General features: G+C 41.3%; 2 protein-coding genes across 2 annotated transcripts; one reads left to right on the top strand and one right to left on the bottom strand.

Annotated features, from left to right (window-relative positions):
* The first annotated feature begins 4504 nt into the window (after nucleotides 1-4504).
* Nucleotides 4505-11798, top strand: LOC306735544 (KH homology domain-containing protein 4-like). Its single transcript, XM_079217026.1, has 14 exons — nucleotides 4505-4622; nucleotides 5540-5804; nucleotides 5900-6019; nucleotides 6178-6251; nucleotides 6704-6756; nucleotides 6884-7080; nucleotides 7485-7693; nucleotides 7887-7947; nucleotides 8215-8272; nucleotides 8478-8713; nucleotides 9140-9244; nucleotides 10302-10387; nucleotides 10470-10588; nucleotides 10681-11798. Exons 1-14 carry the CDS (start codon nucleotides 4594-4596, stop codon nucleotides 10809-10811), a joined length of 1743 nt encoding a protein of 580 aa, XP_079073152.1. The 5' UTR covers nucleotides 4505-4593; the 3' UTR covers nucleotides 10812-11798.
* Nucleotides 11799-11935: 137 nt separating this feature from the next.
* fsd2 (fibronectin type III and SPRY domain containing 2) lies at nucleotides 11936-18049 on the bottom strand. Its single transcript, XM_079217278.1, has 13 exons — nucleotides 17983-18049; nucleotides 17487-17740; nucleotides 17049-17144; nucleotides 16487-16720; nucleotides 16284-16306; nucleotides 15795-15916; nucleotides 15510-15674; nucleotides 15219-15353; nucleotides 14913-15066; nucleotides 14232-14365; nucleotides 13592-13724; nucleotides 13322-13498; nucleotides 11936-12238 (listed from the first exon to the last, which is right to left on the bottom strand). Exons 2-13 carry the CDS (start codon nucleotides 17727-17729, stop codon nucleotides 11989-11991), a joined length of 1866 nt encoding a protein of 621 aa, XP_079073404.1. The 5' UTR covers nucleotides 17730-17740; nucleotides 17983-18049; the 3' UTR covers nucleotides 11936-11988.
* Nucleotides 18050-18352: the final 303 nt, after the last annotated feature.

Below are 18352 nucleotides of genomic sequence, written 5' to 3'. Positions count from 1 at the left end.
CCCTGCCAGGCCAGCCAGACAAAAGGCCTCCTCGCCTTCACTCTCCTGATTCTGTAGCACGCCAAGTGTTCACATGTCCGTCCACACAGAAACTACAGAGGGACATCCTGACAGGCAGTTTGCAGCAGTGACACTGCTGGCTTTATGACGCTGTCGGATGAAAACTGTGACAAACAGACACACAGCCTCCTGATGAACTTCTCGTGCCTCTCGGCCATTCGCAGTGTAGCCGGTCAAGTGATATGACTGAGAGAGGGTCCTCACAGGCCTTCTGGCAAAGCATCCGTCCTCTAATTACCACACGGGCACTCCTTTCCGCCTGTGAAGTTGCTGTTTGAGTAAAAACTGCTTGTTTATTGAAGGAGCGAGCAACACTGGAGGAGTGGGTGGAAGTGTGGCCTGGATATGAAGGTGTCCAAACCACGTCAGGCCATGTAATCACCTTTGACCTCCATCACTGTGTTCGCAAAAAGGCAGAACTGCTTCCTTCTGCCCCTGGAGGCCACACCATGGAATAACACTCCACTGCTCTTTTTTTCTTTTCTTTTTTTTGGCAATATTTTCATGTGTTTTTCAGAAACAAGTTGACATGACGCTGTCATAACAGACATGTGGGAGGAGATGCTTTCTTTATGGGTCAAGGAGTGGATCTTTACTTTAAGCCACTGCTGAGAGACGAAAACCTCAACATCATGATCATGGGTAACTAATTACAGATGATTTGGTTTGTTTATTTTTCTTAGATGTTCCATACTTTCTATATTAAGATTCACAAACAAATTAGTTGATAAATAAATAAGAACAAAATTAATTTCAGAAAGAGAGCGAAAAGCCAAAGCTGATAAAGACAAATAATACTATAGCTCACAAAAATTAATAATCACAATTATTATTCATATGAAGCATTACCATAATAAACATTTTTATTTTCTTATCAAAAGTACAGTACCAGTTAAAATGAACACTTTTGTATTGCACTGTAAACAATATTACAAATGTCTACGTCTCAGTGATTTGTCCGGGGATGGGATGTTGCATTGTAGAATAAGCTGTTATTGTTGATCATCAGGAGTTTGTGTGTGTGCATGCGGGGCGGGTGTGTGGGTGTGTTTGGGTCGTAGGTGTGGGCGTGTGTGTGTGTGTGTGTGTATGTGTGTGTATGTGTGGGTGTGTTTGGGGCGTAGGTGTATTCATTGTTGCAACAGTCCCTTACTCTTGGTTTAATGCTGTAAACCGCTTGACATTTGACAACAGCAGAAATATGTGAAAAACATTTTGGACTTGAAAAATGTTTCTCCCAGAATTTTTTGTATCTGGTTTATCCTACTGAAAAGACTGCCTTATTTTATACAATATTTATACAGTACATCCCACTGTGCAACTGCAACGGACATCTGGAGTTTTTATTATGACATAGTCAGAAGGTTATGTTCAAGTAAATCTCAATATTTTTATAGACAATGAATTTTACACTGGATTTGCAGCAAATGAGATCAACCATTATAGCTATCTGAATACTTGTGAATTATATGGTCACACTCAGCATGTATACAGAGAACTAAATGGTTCGGAAGGATGTGGATCACAGAGTTGTCTATCACTGTCTTGAAGCAGTCTCCTAGAGGCCAGCTTGCATTGAGTTTTGATCAAACCCATTCGATTTTGGCCACTTGTCCAACATCCTTATGCACAGACCCAGGGAACCGCTTTATGTTCAAGGCTGGTTTCAGATTAGGATACTAATATATGTTAAAGATTGTCGCTTACTAAGAATTTAGTTAATTTCCTCTTTAAACAGTATATAAATGCCATAACAGCTAAGAAAATGATGGTCAATGAGATGTTTTGACCACGGTTATCTTTGTTTCTCTCTTATGACAGAACTGTACACTCAATCAGGGGATTGTTTGTTTCTTCTGATTCACATTTTGGTCTGAAGGCACGGGGAGGGGGGGGGGATAGAAACTATTCAATGAAAAATAAAATAATGTCAATTATCAGTTTGCAGTTTATTTCCTGCAATTATTGAGCCTGTGTCCTTCTTACTTATGTCACCTTTCTCTTTTCTTTTCTCTCTCATTCTTTATTAGACTACAATATGCCTTCTAAATGTATTTGATATTTGCACTGAGTCTGTCTAGCTATCTTCCTACCTCTTTAGGTTACTTGTTTTACTCGTTTTTAGAGCAATAAGAAAGGACCATATTTGAGTTTTTTGAATTGAGGCAAAAGATATATCTCAAACTACATGGTGGCTGGTTTGAACATCGACTGTACCTTCTGGTAAAATGGACAATAGAGAACAAAATTAAACTCATTTCCTATCACTGAGATGGCCCATTGAACAAATGTGCTTTTCTTCTTCCAGACATTAGAATACCTGATCTCAACAGGTGTAGGAACAAGTAGTATAAAGCATACTCATCTTTTTGGGGTCACTCAGTATTCATGCCTTTTTTTTTTAAGAACACATAACAGAGTGCTTAGTGTATTGAATTGATCAAGTGTGTGTTTGATTGCCTATGAAGTAAACTTTTCATTTGTAACTGTTTGTTTCTTTTAAAGGTTGCATATTCTCGCTTTAAGGTTGAGGTTAGGGAATGATCGTGGTTTGGTTTAAAAAGACTATTTGATTAACATAAGGAAATGATTGTGGTCATGGTTAAAAGAACACTATGTTGGCTGATAAAAAGAAAATGGGGAAATAAACAATGGTCTCCCATGTCTAAATCACTTTGTGGACCCATCTATCAACTGCAAACTCTTCTTTCATGTTTTTTTCAATACTAAAAATGACATCATTCAACTTCTAAATGTGTTCCTGGCAAACAAGAGTTAGTTATTCCCACTGCTGCTGGAGGTACTTGTCAGCTAAATGTAGCTAAAATTGTGAGCTTTTGAACAACCAAATGCTTTCTTTTTCATAAATGTAAAGTCATGTTTGTGTAGAATATGTGTTTGCTCATTCATTATGCACACTTTATGGCATACTATCTGCATTGTTTGATTACTCCATCGACATGGAGTGCTAAATGTGTTGGAACTAAGTCAGACCGGCTTTGCATTCAACAAAATTGCCCCACATTCAGCCCTGACAAACTGGACGTGATGTAACACCTCTGATGTAGGTAATATGTAGCCTAAATATTGATTTGAACGATTACAAACTTTACACAATCTGTAAAAGTGACGCTACAGTTTGTTGTCTCGCATGTTGTACTAATATTGCTACATTTTCTATTTCAGACAGTGAATGCCTGTCTTGATAATTTGATTACCTTGACTATTTCAAAGACAATAATTAAAACAAGTCCTGGAAGTTGTCCTATCCATGACACATTTTGACTATGTATTATTGGAATATTTCCAATGAAACAAATCAAACCAAGTAGTTGGAATAAAAGTGCACTCTGAACTGTGATCTGCTGGAGTTTGTAAGTGTAAAGTGACAGCCTTTTTAGCCCCAAGCCCCGCAGCGACCATTATCGGACAAGAAAAGAGAAAAATAAGTCAAGTAACGTTACCTAAAGGATCTCCGGAACCACAACGTTGATTAACTTCATTTAAATTGCTGAAATACAGTAAAGCCTTGTGGGGAGAGGTCTATCGGCTCAGAAACAATTAAACTTACTGTTAAGTCTATGTAATTACATAAACCCTGTAACCTCGCCGCAGCGTTTCACTAGATCATTAATAAGTCGGATTTCAATAAAAGACACCTCTTTGTAACCCTACGCGCTTCTAGGAGTCTAATAACGCAGTGTGTACTATATTAGTACCTGAAAAATCCAAATGCGGCCGGACTGTTTTTTGCCCCCTACTCTCCTTCGACATTTTCGACTGCGCTGGCTTTCATGATCGAGGGAGGTTTCTCAGAACGCGTCCCACGTCTTAAGAAAATGTATGCACAGTTAGATACCCAGCATGCCACAAACCGACCATGTTTAGGCATAACCGAACAACACAGTTTTTGGACTGAACTTCCTTCGTAACACCCCAAGGCTTTGTTTTATTGTGATTTTTCTTTACAAAGAGGGGCCTTACAACTCTGTAGGTTGTTGTTTAGGCCTTGAAGCATGCATCTGGAAAAACTCGGGCCGGCTCGAGAAGGCCTTTTTGGGAAATCTTGATAAAATTTTTCTCAGATCATGCTAGATGTTTATAGTTATGATCAAAATATGGTATAAAAGTTTCATTTTTGGAAATATACATTTTATTCAATTTGGGGCTCAGAAGCTTAATGTTGGGCCCAGATGCTCTTTATTGGCTCCACTAGCAGCTTAATCCGGCCATGACGCTCATTAAAATGGGGCCTTAAAGGGTTGGATTTTTTTATGCTGAATCATACATTTTAAATCAATTGTATGGTAACCCTGAGCCAATCTCAAACTTTATTTTCCGATGACGTCAATCAATTGTCTGACTCCAACAGATCGCGTGACAAAGCATGAAAACAGCTTAACTTCCGCCAAGTCAGACTTTGCGACACTCGTCAGAAGAAGGCGCCAGAAAGAGACCGATGGCTCCCGTCGTCCGGCGGTGACTCCATCAGAAACTGTTTTAATTTGACTGCAGAGCTAGCGGGTTGGTGCTATGTCTTCGGGAATGACTGGACACACGCCGTAAGTTAGTTTTTGTATGCACACAGAGGCTATCTAGAGTAATGGGAGATAAAAACCCACTGCATAGTAAGCTAGCTAGCCGAGCTAACTCTATCTATCGTGTTCAGCGTTAGCTTGGCGCAACCCACAAGCTAGCAGACTTGGTTGTGGCCTGCTCGTGGGGGTTTATTTAGCACGCGTGGTATCACTTGTATACCAGGATGAGGTTGACTAGAGTGCATGCTACCAAAATGCTCGAACATATATTCAACTCGTAGCGTTAGATGGATTTATTGGTGATACGATTGTCCAGAAACCGGATCGGAGGTTTAGCAGGTTAGCGCAGCATTAGCTTCAGTTAACGGCAGCGTGGCTAACGTTGGCTGTTTGTTAGCTTAGCTGACGATAAACGGTTAAGATATAACTAACTGCGCGTGTTATTCTGCGCTAAATACAAACTGCGTTTTTATCTTCTTCAAAACCTCAAATGGTTTAAACCCACAAACGAGCTTTACAACTCTTAACTTTTATCGCAACATAGTAACATCACACGATTGGCTGCAATGAACCGCCGTCTGAAATGTTGAGGTGCATGCTTTTCTTTGTGGGTCTTTTCTTAGTGTAAAGTGTTTTCGCGAACTTTAAAAGTATGGACTAATTAGTGTTAACACGTGTCCGGTCGGGACATACTTCATGGTCACCACCACAGTGTCCTTATCGGACGACTCTCATTCATCAAACTACAATTGTTACCTCAAGTATTTCGGCGAAAGCACAAAAGCTGCCATTTTAATCTTGAAGAGGTTTTGCCACTCGGCTAAGGTTCTGCACTTCAACATTACAATGGCAAGTCCATTACCCAGATGCTTTCTTGTTGTTGAAATAATTTAGTAAATGTGATTTTAGGAATGCTTATTTATTTGTTTTTAATTTTGTAGGTGCCTAACCAGCCGATGGGATAAGACGACTCAACCTAAACAAAGTGTAGATGTGAGGCAGCAGAGGAGTGAAAATGCGGCCCACACATTGCCAGGAGCCGTCGGCACCTCTGGTTCAAACAGCTCAGTTTCCCAGCCGCTCCAAACGGGAGAGAAGCCCGCACCCCAGGGTGGGGTTGAAATGGCCGCGGCTATGGCTGCTAAAATAAATGCCATGTTGATGGCAAAGGGGAAACTGTTGACTCCTCCACCGTTACTTGCAAAGGTGCACATGATTTAAACGGCTGTAGCAAATAAGTGTGTCTTGTTTGTGTCGTTATTGGAGGGGCTTACAGTTTCCTTGTTTCGTCCGTCTTGTAGACTGCCCCAAATGTGCCTATGCCAAGCGCCACAGAGGAAATGGCAATTACAGAGGTCGACATAAACAATGTGCCGATGAATTGCAGGGACCTTCTTACTAAAGGCAAAACGCAGGAGGAGGTAAGTGGACATTGGTGGTGTTGCATTAGGCAATAGGAGAATGTGAGATATGATTAAGAAGGGTCTTAAATGTCTTTAAATAACCATATTCTCTACAAATCCCTCTTAGGTCTTAATCAAATTTACTATACTTTTTTTTTTTTTTTTTCTTTTTTCAGATCCGACAGTTTAGTGGAGCGGTCGTCTCAACTAAAGGTCATTACATGCCTGATGCTACAAAGGGAAAAGCAGGGTATGTATTACAACTAGGGATATCCTCATAATACTGATCTCCTGATACAGGGTTATAATATTTACTTGTATTCACCTAAATATGTAATACATATCTATTCAAGACATGATCTTGTTCCTGCTAAAGTAATATTCCATATATTGATGTTTCATGTCACTCTTGTAAGATGGGTTAACTTGGTAGACTAGACAATATGGTATTTATTTGTTTCAATGGGGGAATTTATGTTATCATAGTTCTGACTCGTAGTCCTTCAAATCGTTGCAATTATGGCTACACTGTCTTATTGTTTCTTGCTTATTGCTCGCCAAGAACATCTCAAGAAGTGCAATGTCCATCTAATTAAAAGTGATTGGATCAGTTGCCATATAAAATAAATTCTCAAGTAAACAAGTGTTTGGCGTACAGAGGTGATTCACTGTCCATGACATTTCTTATATGCTTTCTTTTAGACAAAGAACTTTGTATTTACATGTCCAGGGAAAGAACCAGGAGCAGGTCAACAGTAAGTAGCACTTTTACCAAAATATATATAAATCTGTTTAATATGTAGAGTCTCGCATTGTCTTCATCTCATGTAATTCACAAATGTTTGTACGCTGATGTCCAAACATGGTTGGTTGTTCCATCAGAGGCTGTGCTGAGGATAAAGGAGATCATCTCAGAGGACCAGTTGAGGGCCTCGGCTATATCAGGACAAAAGGTGCCCTTTATGCCTCCGCTCACAATCTACCCCCAACCTCCTCGCCTCGTCAATACCTCAGCCGTGCCACGGATGCCCAACACCAACTCAGTGTCAGGACATCGGCCTGCCGCTCCTCATTCTGGGGTAGGAAAGACATATGGCGTCTATATCAAAGTTCGCCCCTCTACAAGTGGTGGTGCAACTTTGGCACATGACATAATTACGTGCAAAGTAAAATTGGGGTTATATTAAATGCAATTCATGAGACAGCTCAGGTATTTTGTGTTGGATATTGATTTTCTGTGAATTGGGATTGTCCCAATGGAGGTTAAGAAAGTGAGACAAATGAAGACCATGTTGCCTTCACTGATACCCACCTCCCAAATTAAGCAGCAGAGAGAACGTCCTTGGCCTGAAGGGAAAAGCCTCGTATTTCTGCATCTGCTAACAACGCTGTGCTACTTCTAGTGAAACTTATTTTCAGATATCAATATACAACCAAACATGCAGTGCATTATAATAATCACATTCCCCCCCCCCCCATCCAGAGTTTTGTGCACACAAAGATTTTTGTGGGCCTTGGCCAGACGTTCCCCTTTTTCAACGTGAACGAAAAGATTGAGGGTCCCGGAGGTTCGTACCTGAGTCACATCCAGACGGAGACGGGGGCTCGAGTCTTTCTCAGGGGAAAAGGTTCCGGCTACATTGAACAAGCATCAAAACGAGAGTCATTTGAGCCTCTTTACGTCTACATCAGGTATGTTCATTCCAAATACTCACCGTTGGCACACTTTGTTTTCAAGTTTCCTATTGTGAGTAGTTTGGCTCACTTGTGACTGGCACAGCCATGCTAGAGCCCCATTTGCATATAAATGCTAAGCATCTCTCCATTTGCTCTCCGGAACTTCTGTCCTGAGTCTGTTTAACACGCGGTGCCTTGTGTGTTACAGCCACCCAAATTCCACTGGTTTGGAGTCGGCGAAGAAACTTACTGAGAGTCTGCTGGAAACTGTAAGTTCACTATACCGTCGCCACAAACAGTTGTGAGTTTTAACTGAATTCAATGATGGAGGTTTAAGAAGGTGAAACTATTGAAGTGTATAGTTTTCACTGATACCCACCTCCTAAAGTGAAGTGGTAGCGTGAACCACCTGATCTCCAGAGATAGGTTTAGAGTGCTCTGCACCTACCCACAATGCAACTCGGCTGTCAAAAGTTAATCGGCACACTCTTTGTGGATTTGCTATCTAGCTCCTTACATTTTTTTGTTTTGCTCAGGTGAGGGATGAAAATGAGCGCATGGTGACGGTGTACACGGCCACCGGCTCAACACAACGTAAGTATTCTTTTATGTCTCTTAACTAATTCCAACAGGGTGACCAAATATCAGCTGACTGCATTCTTCTTGTGGGGATTAATCATCCCTTGACGTCTTTAGTGGCTCAACAATAGGTTGAACTAGTACCTCACAGTTATCAAAACACCGTTATTGATTCATATAATATATGCTATTAACTTCACGTTCTATACTTTCATTTCAGCATACGCAGCACATGGATTTCCACCTAATAGCAATTACTCTAGCCAGGGGTCCTGGTATAACTACCCAGCAAATGGGTATGCTGGCGGCTATTCAGCGTACTCAGGAGCCAGTGGTTATTGGAGTAATGCAAATGGTCCCTCAAGTCATTCTAACATGTCGACAAACCCTCCATCTTCTCAGGCAATGGTTCAGTATCCTGTGTGTCCTAGGAAACCACATCCCTATCTCGACCAGGTAAATGCCAAAGATGGGGGCTGCCACTTATTATGGTTTTCGGAGTTCATGTATTTGATTTAACTTGTAAAAGGCTATGCATATTTTTATTTTATCAAGCAATAACCATGTATACTCTATTTTTTTTTAGACTGAAAGCTTAAACAAAAAGTGTTCTCTGCATGGCTTTAAGTGTGCGGATATATATTCTACCAGTTTGAGCTTTTTGATTCTTCCAGCACCTTATTTTAGGTTACGCGGTGGTTATCCTGCAAATATATATTTATTTATTTATTTTTTCATCAAGAGTTTATATCGGCTCACCACAGACTTCCCTCTATGTAATGTTCCCTATTATGTTTTCAGGACACTTTGAGAAGTTTTAGCTTTTTTAAATCCTGCAGCTGCATTGGTGTGTGTCTGTTTGTTTGTCTTGCTCGACTTAAGGATCCCGACAGCAGTGACACAGTGGAGCCAAAAGGATCGTTAAACACACCCCCTGACTCGGGAAGTCCCAGGCGTCATTTCCAGGAGGCGGCTCTGGAAGAGCATGTAAGCTGTACCACTGGTTCATATCTCGGAAGGATATTTTTTTATTAAATTAATAACATTCTTCACCATTCAGAGAGAATCACTGCTAAACGACAAATCTTAGAATTGCAGTTATATATTTCAGTGCAAATCATCGAGTCAGTTTGTTTATCCTACATGCATGCTGCCTCTAGCGCTCGTCTAATTGAGTCAAACTACCGTCCAACACAAATGGCCTTTTTATACGACGCTGAACCGTGTTTTCTGACCACAGACGAGGCTTTAAGCTGGAACACTGTTGGTGTGAAAATGGATACAATGCTAGTGATTCGGACACTCTAGTCATCAGCCCTGAAAACACTTAAGGCTCTGTCAATTTCATATTTTTGTCAGTCATGAGATACATCTTTAAAGGTTTTACAGGGTTCTTACGGTCATGGAAAACCTGGGAAAGTCATGGCATTTTAAAATGGTTATTTCCAGGCCTGGAAAAGTCCTTGGAAAAAATAAAATCCCAAAAGTTTTGGAAAAGTCATAGAAATTTGGTATATTCATGGCGTTCCTTTACGCTGAGTTTGAAATAATTAATATGCTCTTTTTTTTTAAAGACACTCAAAATATAAGCAAGCAAGCATACATACAGGCATCTTTTCATGTTTATTCTTTTAATCAAACTATTGTCTTTCATTTGTCATTTAAGGTTTACTGGATGCTTTGGAATCCACATTGTTAGTTTAAATACTGCATTTTCTCACTTTCATGTATATACTGAGATTTCACAAAATGTTTGGTCATGGAAATTTGGGTTAGTCATGAGAATCCATTGGTCAAAATGTGTATGAACCCTGTTTTAATTAAAAACCTCAAGTGGTGCCGTTTAGAAATGGTTTGAATGAGGCCTTTGCTCTTATGCGACTTCTCGCCCTTTTCAGATAATTAGAAAATGTTTATTTTGAAAATAAAGCCCTAAGCATTTGGAAAGGTTTTTACATGGGGGAAATTATGTTTTTCCTGTGGGTCAAACCTTTTCATTACAACGTTTTGAATAGTCTTCAATATTTTGTACTTTTCTGTTTAGCCTCCCAGCAGATCTCCAGAGGCTCCTGCTCATCACGAGTCTGCACTTTCTGCCTCCAGTGTTGGAGACGAGAAAGTAGTACAACGGTCTGTTAATAGATCTTATTCCCCTTGTATATTCTTCATGAACATGGTGTGGTGTAGATGCTGATGTTTTTCCTCTCTCCAGGATTCTCATGCCTCCACCGCCGCCCGTCTTCGTGGCTCCTGCCCCCGTTGCCCGCAAAAGGCCGAGGGACACGGTGACAGAAGATCCAGCTGGTCTGCCTGGCAGCGCCGCGTCAAAGGGTATGCATTTCTTCATCTCTGAATATTCTGAGAGTCTTTAGTACTCAGACACGTCTGTTGCATGAAATGGCATTTTTTTTTGGCCCTTCCAGTTGTTCAGGAGGAGGAGAGCGAGAAGAAGCCCAAAGTGGACGAAGATGCATCCGGGCTTGTGCCCTACGGAGGAGATTCCTCCGACGAAGAGGAGGAGAGGACACGCAGCAGTAAGACTGATCGCTCATAACCCCTGCCCCATCCAACACCACTGGCCAGGATACCCAAAGTCTACTTTCATTAAATCAACACAATTCTTAAACCCCGTAAAAGGAAAAATCCACCCTCACACTGTCATACAGTTTCAGGACTAAACCAGTGTTTTAACCCCAATTAGTTCAAAGAACAAATCTGTTATTGCTGATTCTTTTCCAGAGCACTAGATTTTAGGACTAAAGACGGGTGACCAACTTCATACACTGTCTGGTTGACAATCAATTCAAAGGGCAGAAGATGCAAAAACACTGGTATAGTCTTTGATTTATCACTAGTTTCTGATGTTTGGTGCTTTCCTGGACTCTTAAGGGAGATTATTTGTCTTATCCTGTTGTAGCTTTTGCTTTGTCTACTTCTGTTTGTTGTAGTCCCCCACACAAACAATGGGGATGGGAAATTTAAATCTATGCCCATTTATATAGCCGCTGTAAATCTAAAGGGGCCCGTCAACGAGTTAATTGTGGAAAGATGTGTGTAGCCACATAACTTCAGATGCAGCACATCATGTGGCTTCATGCTAATTAGGAACATTTGAGGTACAAATCTTTTCAACACTTTTCTCCCTTGTGGTATTACTGATTTGGTAGCAGCTCTTTTTTTCTTAGTTTCTGACTAACATGCACTTACCAATGTCTTAAATGCAGATACATTTTCTGTTAATGTCAAACTATTCACTTTTAACAGTATTCAGGGTGGATTTTTCCTTTTTTAAGATGTGCATAAAATGGTCTAATATCTACAAATGGATTTTTTGTTCTTAAAACTTAATTTTCAAAAGCATCTTTTTGTTAATCAAAAAAAGCAAGTCTCTTATATCCTGTTTGAATTAAAACACTTGGTCTGCTGCAGTTACTGATGCTATAAATACATATTGTAAAATTCAGTGAAATGTTTTTCTCATCTTGGAAAATGGTGTATGCCTGTTCCTATGGAATACTATAATAAAAACACCTGAAATGCCCTTGTCTTTGGATCCCCCACATACTGTACTGCTAAGGTAGTTTGGCAGATGTTTTTCTTTGTATGAATTTGGGTATTCAAAGTGGGTATCACCCAGAAATTTGGTAAGTAATATTCAAAAAAACAACAATTGTCGCTTCCTTCCAGTCGTAGGTTTTATTCCATGTTAAATCTGGATCCCAGTGCTGCCGTTAGGTGAATGAATACTTGGGAGCCTCTATGCTGTTGTGTACAGTAAGAGCTCCGGGGTTGTCCAGGCCAAAGCAAGGGTGCACATCATTTCTGAAGTGGCATTGGAAGGTGTGTAGGTGTTGTTTCAGATCCACATTAAAAAAGGAGAGGGTCCCCCTCTCGTAGTCCAGTGCCACGCCTATCCGCACTGGGTTCACTGTAATCCTCAGGTCAGGACTCAAGCCATTGTGCAGGAACTCATATTTATGCCTGAAGGGAAAGAAGGGCAACTTTATGATTGTGCAAAGCAAACTAGTCCTGAACATTAAGCTCATCCTTTTGGGATAGTTTCCCCCCCTCGTAAAGCAGATGCTAAATCTTGAGCCAACAGCAGGATTTCAATTGGCTGCAGATTAAAGGAAATGAGAAATGTGGTTGTTGGCAGAATCACCAAGAAGCAGCCCACAAAAGGAACCACATTCAGGGCTTGATATATGCTGCATGAATGATTTGCTAAATGTGACAGCTCAACTGTCCTGCTTCCCAAAAAAGTTGCCATGGCAACACTTATGAAGTAACCGATATTCAACTGGGCTTGTCTACCTTCGAATGGAGCGGATGCACAATTTATTTTTTGCTTAGGAAAGGAATATTTCTGGTGGCTAAAAATAAAGTCTTGGCCCAGTTTCCATGTACTGCAATAGTATTTCCTCCGAGGATCAGCATATTAAATGTGGTATCAAATCTGCATCTACCTGGTCTGTAAAGTCCTTGGTGCATTCCTCCCAGTTTGTACATCAAATGGGATTTCAAGTGACTGAGCAGAAAACCAACATAAGAACCTTTTGTGTTTTGAGCTTTGTTTGGGATCCAAAAGACCCCACTGCTGTTTGTCTAAAATGTATAACTACAAAATCAATAGTATTTCTCTTCTGACCCTATTAAAACAAAAAAGGCATTCAATGTAGGACTAGTAACGTATTTAGTGGTAACCCTTGCCTCTGCCACAAACTGACATTAATGGAGATAACCATAAAGTAAATAGTTTGTGATTATGAGCCACAAACAAATGTCTTCCTTTTGTTTGCTGAAAAGTCACAAAGAAATTAACAGTATCTTACCTGTGACGTTGCCTTTGTTTGGGGGTCAGCTCAGACTTATAAAAAGTAAAAACATAAATCCTATAGACTTATTTGAAAGCAGTGGTGCTGCTTAAAAACTACTAATAACCGTAACCAATCACAGACATGGAGCATATGAAAATCCATTGTATTTAACTGTTTTACAGCCGGCTTGAGGACCCCAAACAGAACATTCAAGCTATTACCGTTCACAGAGATGGTGCCCCGTTACCTGGATGGAGTGAGAATGTGTCTCATGCACCAGGAGGTGTTGTTGGCTCCGAGGTACGAGTTCCTCTCCGTGTCCCCGGACGCAACTCCAATCCTAAATTCCGTCTCATCGTCCACCTCAACCTCCCAGTAATGCCGGCCTCTCACTGGGATCAGATCGCCCAGGACAGCAACACACCTGAACCCACACAGTCTTATTTTACATATCGGCATTCTCCCCCTGAATGTTCCCTTAATCTTCTGCCACACAAGCAGCCGTTGTATGCTCTACCTGGTAAAAGTGTTATCATCCAAGGCCATGGCGCTAATTGGCAGCTCCTCGTCTCCATAAAACATGGTGAAGCCGTCTTCAGAGATGGACAGGCAAGGATGGGCGGTGTCCTCCAGGAGGTAGAAGAATGTACCTGCGCAGGTAAATGGCATTAGTCATCATATGAGGGTGCAAACAGCAGTGACGGAAAGTAAGTAAGTGCATTGACTTAAGTACTTTACTTAAATACACTTTCAACGCACTTGTACTTGAGTATTTATATTTCATCCTGCTTTAAACTTCTACTCCACTGCAATTATTGAACATGATATTAAGTTAACAAAAAAAAGATCATGATAAAACCCCAAAAACTCAATATAATGAAAAAAAGGAAAATAAGTAGTGTCAAAAAGCTCATGGTATAATATGTAAAAAAAATAAGTAATAGAATAGTAGGTTGGAAGAAATGATAAGAAATATGTTAGGAAGTAGGAAATGACCACCCAATCACTTACATGCCACTTCAGTGGTTCCTGACCTGGGAACCAGGACCCACAGAGGGGTTGCCTGATACTATGAGTACTTTTACTTCAATGCTTTAAGTACATTTTGTTGCTCGTGCAAAAGTACCAGGGACAGGCCGATCCACGGTGCCTCTCACCTGTTGTGGAGACAGTAATAACTTCACTCCTGCTGCTGGGCCCGCCGATGTTGACGGCTCTCACAGAGATGAGGTAACGGCGTCCTGTCTGCAGCTGGATCAGACACTGACAGGTGGGCACGGCTACAACAGACCTGAAGGATTAACCAATGAGACTGATATCATTTCCATTTGAAATATACTAAATTCACAATGATGTCAACCTTTTGGATTGTCTTGTATTCCCATACCTCTCCCAGAGTGAAATAACATCTCGTCTCACAGCTTTTGAAACACTAGGTGGATAAATGGGGTGTTTCGCTAAGAACTGTGTCATATTTGGACCACAGACTCATTTCAGTTAATAAAGTTAACCTCCTATGTGCAAGAAAACACAGACTAACAAAAGGTTTGACTGTTCTCTGAAGTCACCCCATGAAAAATGAAAATTACCCCAAATGTGACGATATAACAGTGCTGCAGGAGCTGAGGCTAAGAATAGCTTTTCTAGGACAGAGTGATGCAGCAGCTCTAGAACCACGGGACCTCAACAACCCCAGGCAAGCACCAACACAGGCCTGTTTATGGATGAAGTAAAAGCCTTATTGAAGGACAGGCCGGTGAAGATACATATCTGGGAGGGCTGTATCTTTGAGCTTGTGTCAACGTGCAATCTATCGACTGCAGATTCACAGTTCTTACTCAGCAATGCCGCTGTCTGTGCCATCAGTGCCCATCTCGCTGAGCTCCACAGTGTACGAGTCGACAGGGTTGGTGTTGCCCGACTCCCAGCGGATCAGAGCAGCCTCTGGACAGCTAGTACACTCCCTCTGCTTGATCACTGGAGGAGACGGCACTAGAGCGAGCGAGCGAGCGAGAAATCAACCATTTATCTCTCCAACATCAATCATGTGAGGCTGGAGCGATTCGGAGACAACAGAACATTTATTTCAACCATCACGAGTTTAATAACTCCTCGTGTAGTTGCAGGAGAGCAACATTTATTACCTGTCACGTATAAAGTCTTCTCGCTCGCTGGACTGATGCCTGTGGTGTTGGTCGCAGTCACCCAGAGTTCATACTGCGCATTCGGCAGCAGATCTGTCACTGCGCAGTGGGTCTCTTTCACTTGTACCTTGCTCACTGAAAAACAAAACAACAGCAGAGATGTAAAGTGTGGCTGTCCTGATTAAAACATGTCCCCAGCTTCCTTCAGAGGAATCACACATCAGTAGAGATACCATTTCAACAGTAGATGGTGTTATCATGCAATGGGAACGTGCAGCCTCAGTGTTATACCGAGTGGTGCACAGGTGCTGTCTGCTGGCGTGTCCTCCAGCACTGGTCTGTAGTAAAGCTCATAGTACTCCACCGTGTCGTCGGAGAACAAGCTCCAGCACACACGCAGGGACGTCTGGGTGGCAGAGTTGGGAATCTGGGGGTTGATTACCGGGGCGGACGGAGCTGGTTTTATATCAGAGAAACATTGTGGACTTGTTATCAATTTAAACCATCAAAAGCATTAAGATAACGGTACATGATGATAGTTTAAATAGTAATTCTGTGTCAGTGTGCGACTCAGACCTGGGACAACGTTGATGGAGTCCATCATGGTTTTGACATCCGACAGGTCAGCAAGTGGTGTGTTAAATTCAAGACTTGTAGACAACGTGAGGTCAACCTGCTCTTTGGCAAACTCCTCTATTCTGGTTTAGGACAAGAAGAAAAAGAAGAAAAATCAAGCTTTGAATAATACAATTTATTATCAAGGGTAAAGCTGCTTGTGTCAGGTCCATTTGGATCCCTCAAAATATAGGCAGTAGTTTGACAAAAGAATCTCAGTGCTCTGCAAAATAAGCGAGTACGAGGCCCTTGAGCACAAACTTTAGAACTTTTTCCAAAGTCGAGAATTTACTTTCACGCTCAAAATGTGTCTACTTAAATAATATTAGTCTGAAACGAAAGGCAAAAAAATAAAAAATAACACACGGTTAGTCTTTTAGATCACACTGCAGTCACGGTCAGTGCAGGGTCACACCATGTGGCATACTCACTGAGCAGCTTCAGAATTACCTTTTCATGGTGGGCATAACTGCCTGTCAAAATATCAAAGAAAGCAATAAATAAATGCTAAGAAATCCAGATCCCATTTGTCATGTTTTTTTTCCTCTATGACAGGACTATGACAGCTAAATCACCTTCTGAAACCATTCATCATCACGTATACGGCTGTATTCTGCACACATTCAAGCACACAAGACCAAAATCTAGGACACCTTGAGGAAAAGCCTCTTGTCCTGGCGGCGGTAGACCTCCTGGGCCGTCTCAATGAGATCCTTGGAGGCGTCCATCGCCTGACCACAAGCCAGCAGCTGCTTGTACAGGGCCTCCAGCTTGCCCTTCTTCTCCTCCTCCAGGCCAGCCGCCCTGTCGTCATATCGCTGAGACAACGTCTGCAGCACGTCGTTGTAGTGCTGCTCCAGGTGCTGCTCCTGACGGCCAAAATTCTCCTGCAAGTGCATTTATATGATCACAGTGAGAGATTTACACGTGTTATGTGTTAAACAAATTGGGGAAATAGAAGAAAAATGAGGAGAGGATGGCGGATCAAGGGAGGCAATGAAGGAAATGTTTCACTCTTGAGATCATGCCGTCCAGGAGACGCACATGGATTTACAAAAATCATCATCTAGAACTTAATTTATAGTTTAATGAAACAAAATAATTTAAAAAAGTAAAACCAAACACTCAGAGAGAAATACAATAATAAATCAATGTCAAAAGACAATACGACAGACGATTTTCCCAAACTGTAAGTCTTTTGACGAAGACATTTACCTCCACAGTCAGAAAGATTTCCTCCAGATGACTTGCAAAGTTCTCCATCTCAGCGACCTTCCCTTGCAGACGACTATTGATAGTTACGATCTCACTCTAAAAAACAAATGAAAGTCATACTTTTATTTCAAACCAGTAATAAATAAATACAAATGTCAGCCTCTGCTGTCAGGACTTTCTACTCATGTCTGTGTTTTGGTAAAATAAATAGCTGCATCTTCTGGGAGTTAGCTACAAAGAAATCTGAAATAATATAAGTCCACATTCCTTAAGCGGAATTGCATTGCCGATTTTAGGGAAACAATAGGGTGTATAGTTGTTAAGAACTGCAGTGTTGCCATTTGCACCGAGTCCCCCTTGAAAAAGTGATTTAAACTCAAAAAACCTTTGAACAGAAAATGTTTCGTTCATGCATCAAAGCCAAGTTAGTGTCCCCACCTCAGTTTCTCCCTCCTTAAACACATCATCAAGTCCATCTTCTGCCCCAGTGGGAGATGGAAGGCTGTCCTCCCAGGGCTCAAAACAAAGGGACTCGTTGGTGTCAACAGAAAACCTCTGGAAGGTGGAAACTCCTCGGGTCGCCCTCCCTCCCCCGTCTGCCATGGTGGTCGACTGTTTGTGGTGCTCAGCTTCCTCTGAAATCACATCCAGTCTGCCTCCTCTGATCTCATTCAAGTCCATGAGGAAAGGGACTGTGGGAGGTTTACAATCCATTTATCAATCAAGTTACGGATAATAATAATTTTACTCCAGCCCTTTGTGTTCTCACCGATAACAATCTATAGGTCACTATTTAGACCACTGTTCTAAAATAATCTGCATCTAATAAATGAACAGAATGAACACAATATGACATTTCAAATCTACTCTTTTCAAACTTGAACCAAGCATCAGGTTGTTCTTATATTATCAATAATGAACGAGCAGCATTTACCTCGATAATTCAGCGACAGTCTGTTCTAAACAGCCATTTCAGGTCCGACCAACCCGCTCTGTACGCAGTCCAGCCCTCAGCCAGGAGCTGCGACACAAATAGACCGGACTCGGATTGCTCAGATGCCATAGGCATGCCAAACACTGTTGGAAGTGTGTTATTTATTGATAAATAAATAAAAAGAAACATAAGACAACAATTTATTCTAATTATATGCATCAGTTTTGTTACAGTGTAAACCTTGAAACCAGTTTCAGCTTTCATTTATCACTATAAGGAGGGGGAATTCCCCGAACATATGTTTCAAAAGGTCGAAGTTGAACACAATACAGGGGACATCATGGTGCCTTCAGGGCGCCTCGTAAACTCT

The sequence above is a fragment of the Taurulus bubalis genome (genome assembly GCF_910589615.1).
Source record: "Taurulus bubalis genome assembly, chromosome: 4".
Lineage (NCBI taxonomy): Eukaryota > Metazoa > Chordata > Actinopteri > Perciformes > Cottidae > Taurulus > Taurulus bubalis.
This window is presented reverse-complemented; position numbering and strand designations above follow the sequence as displayed.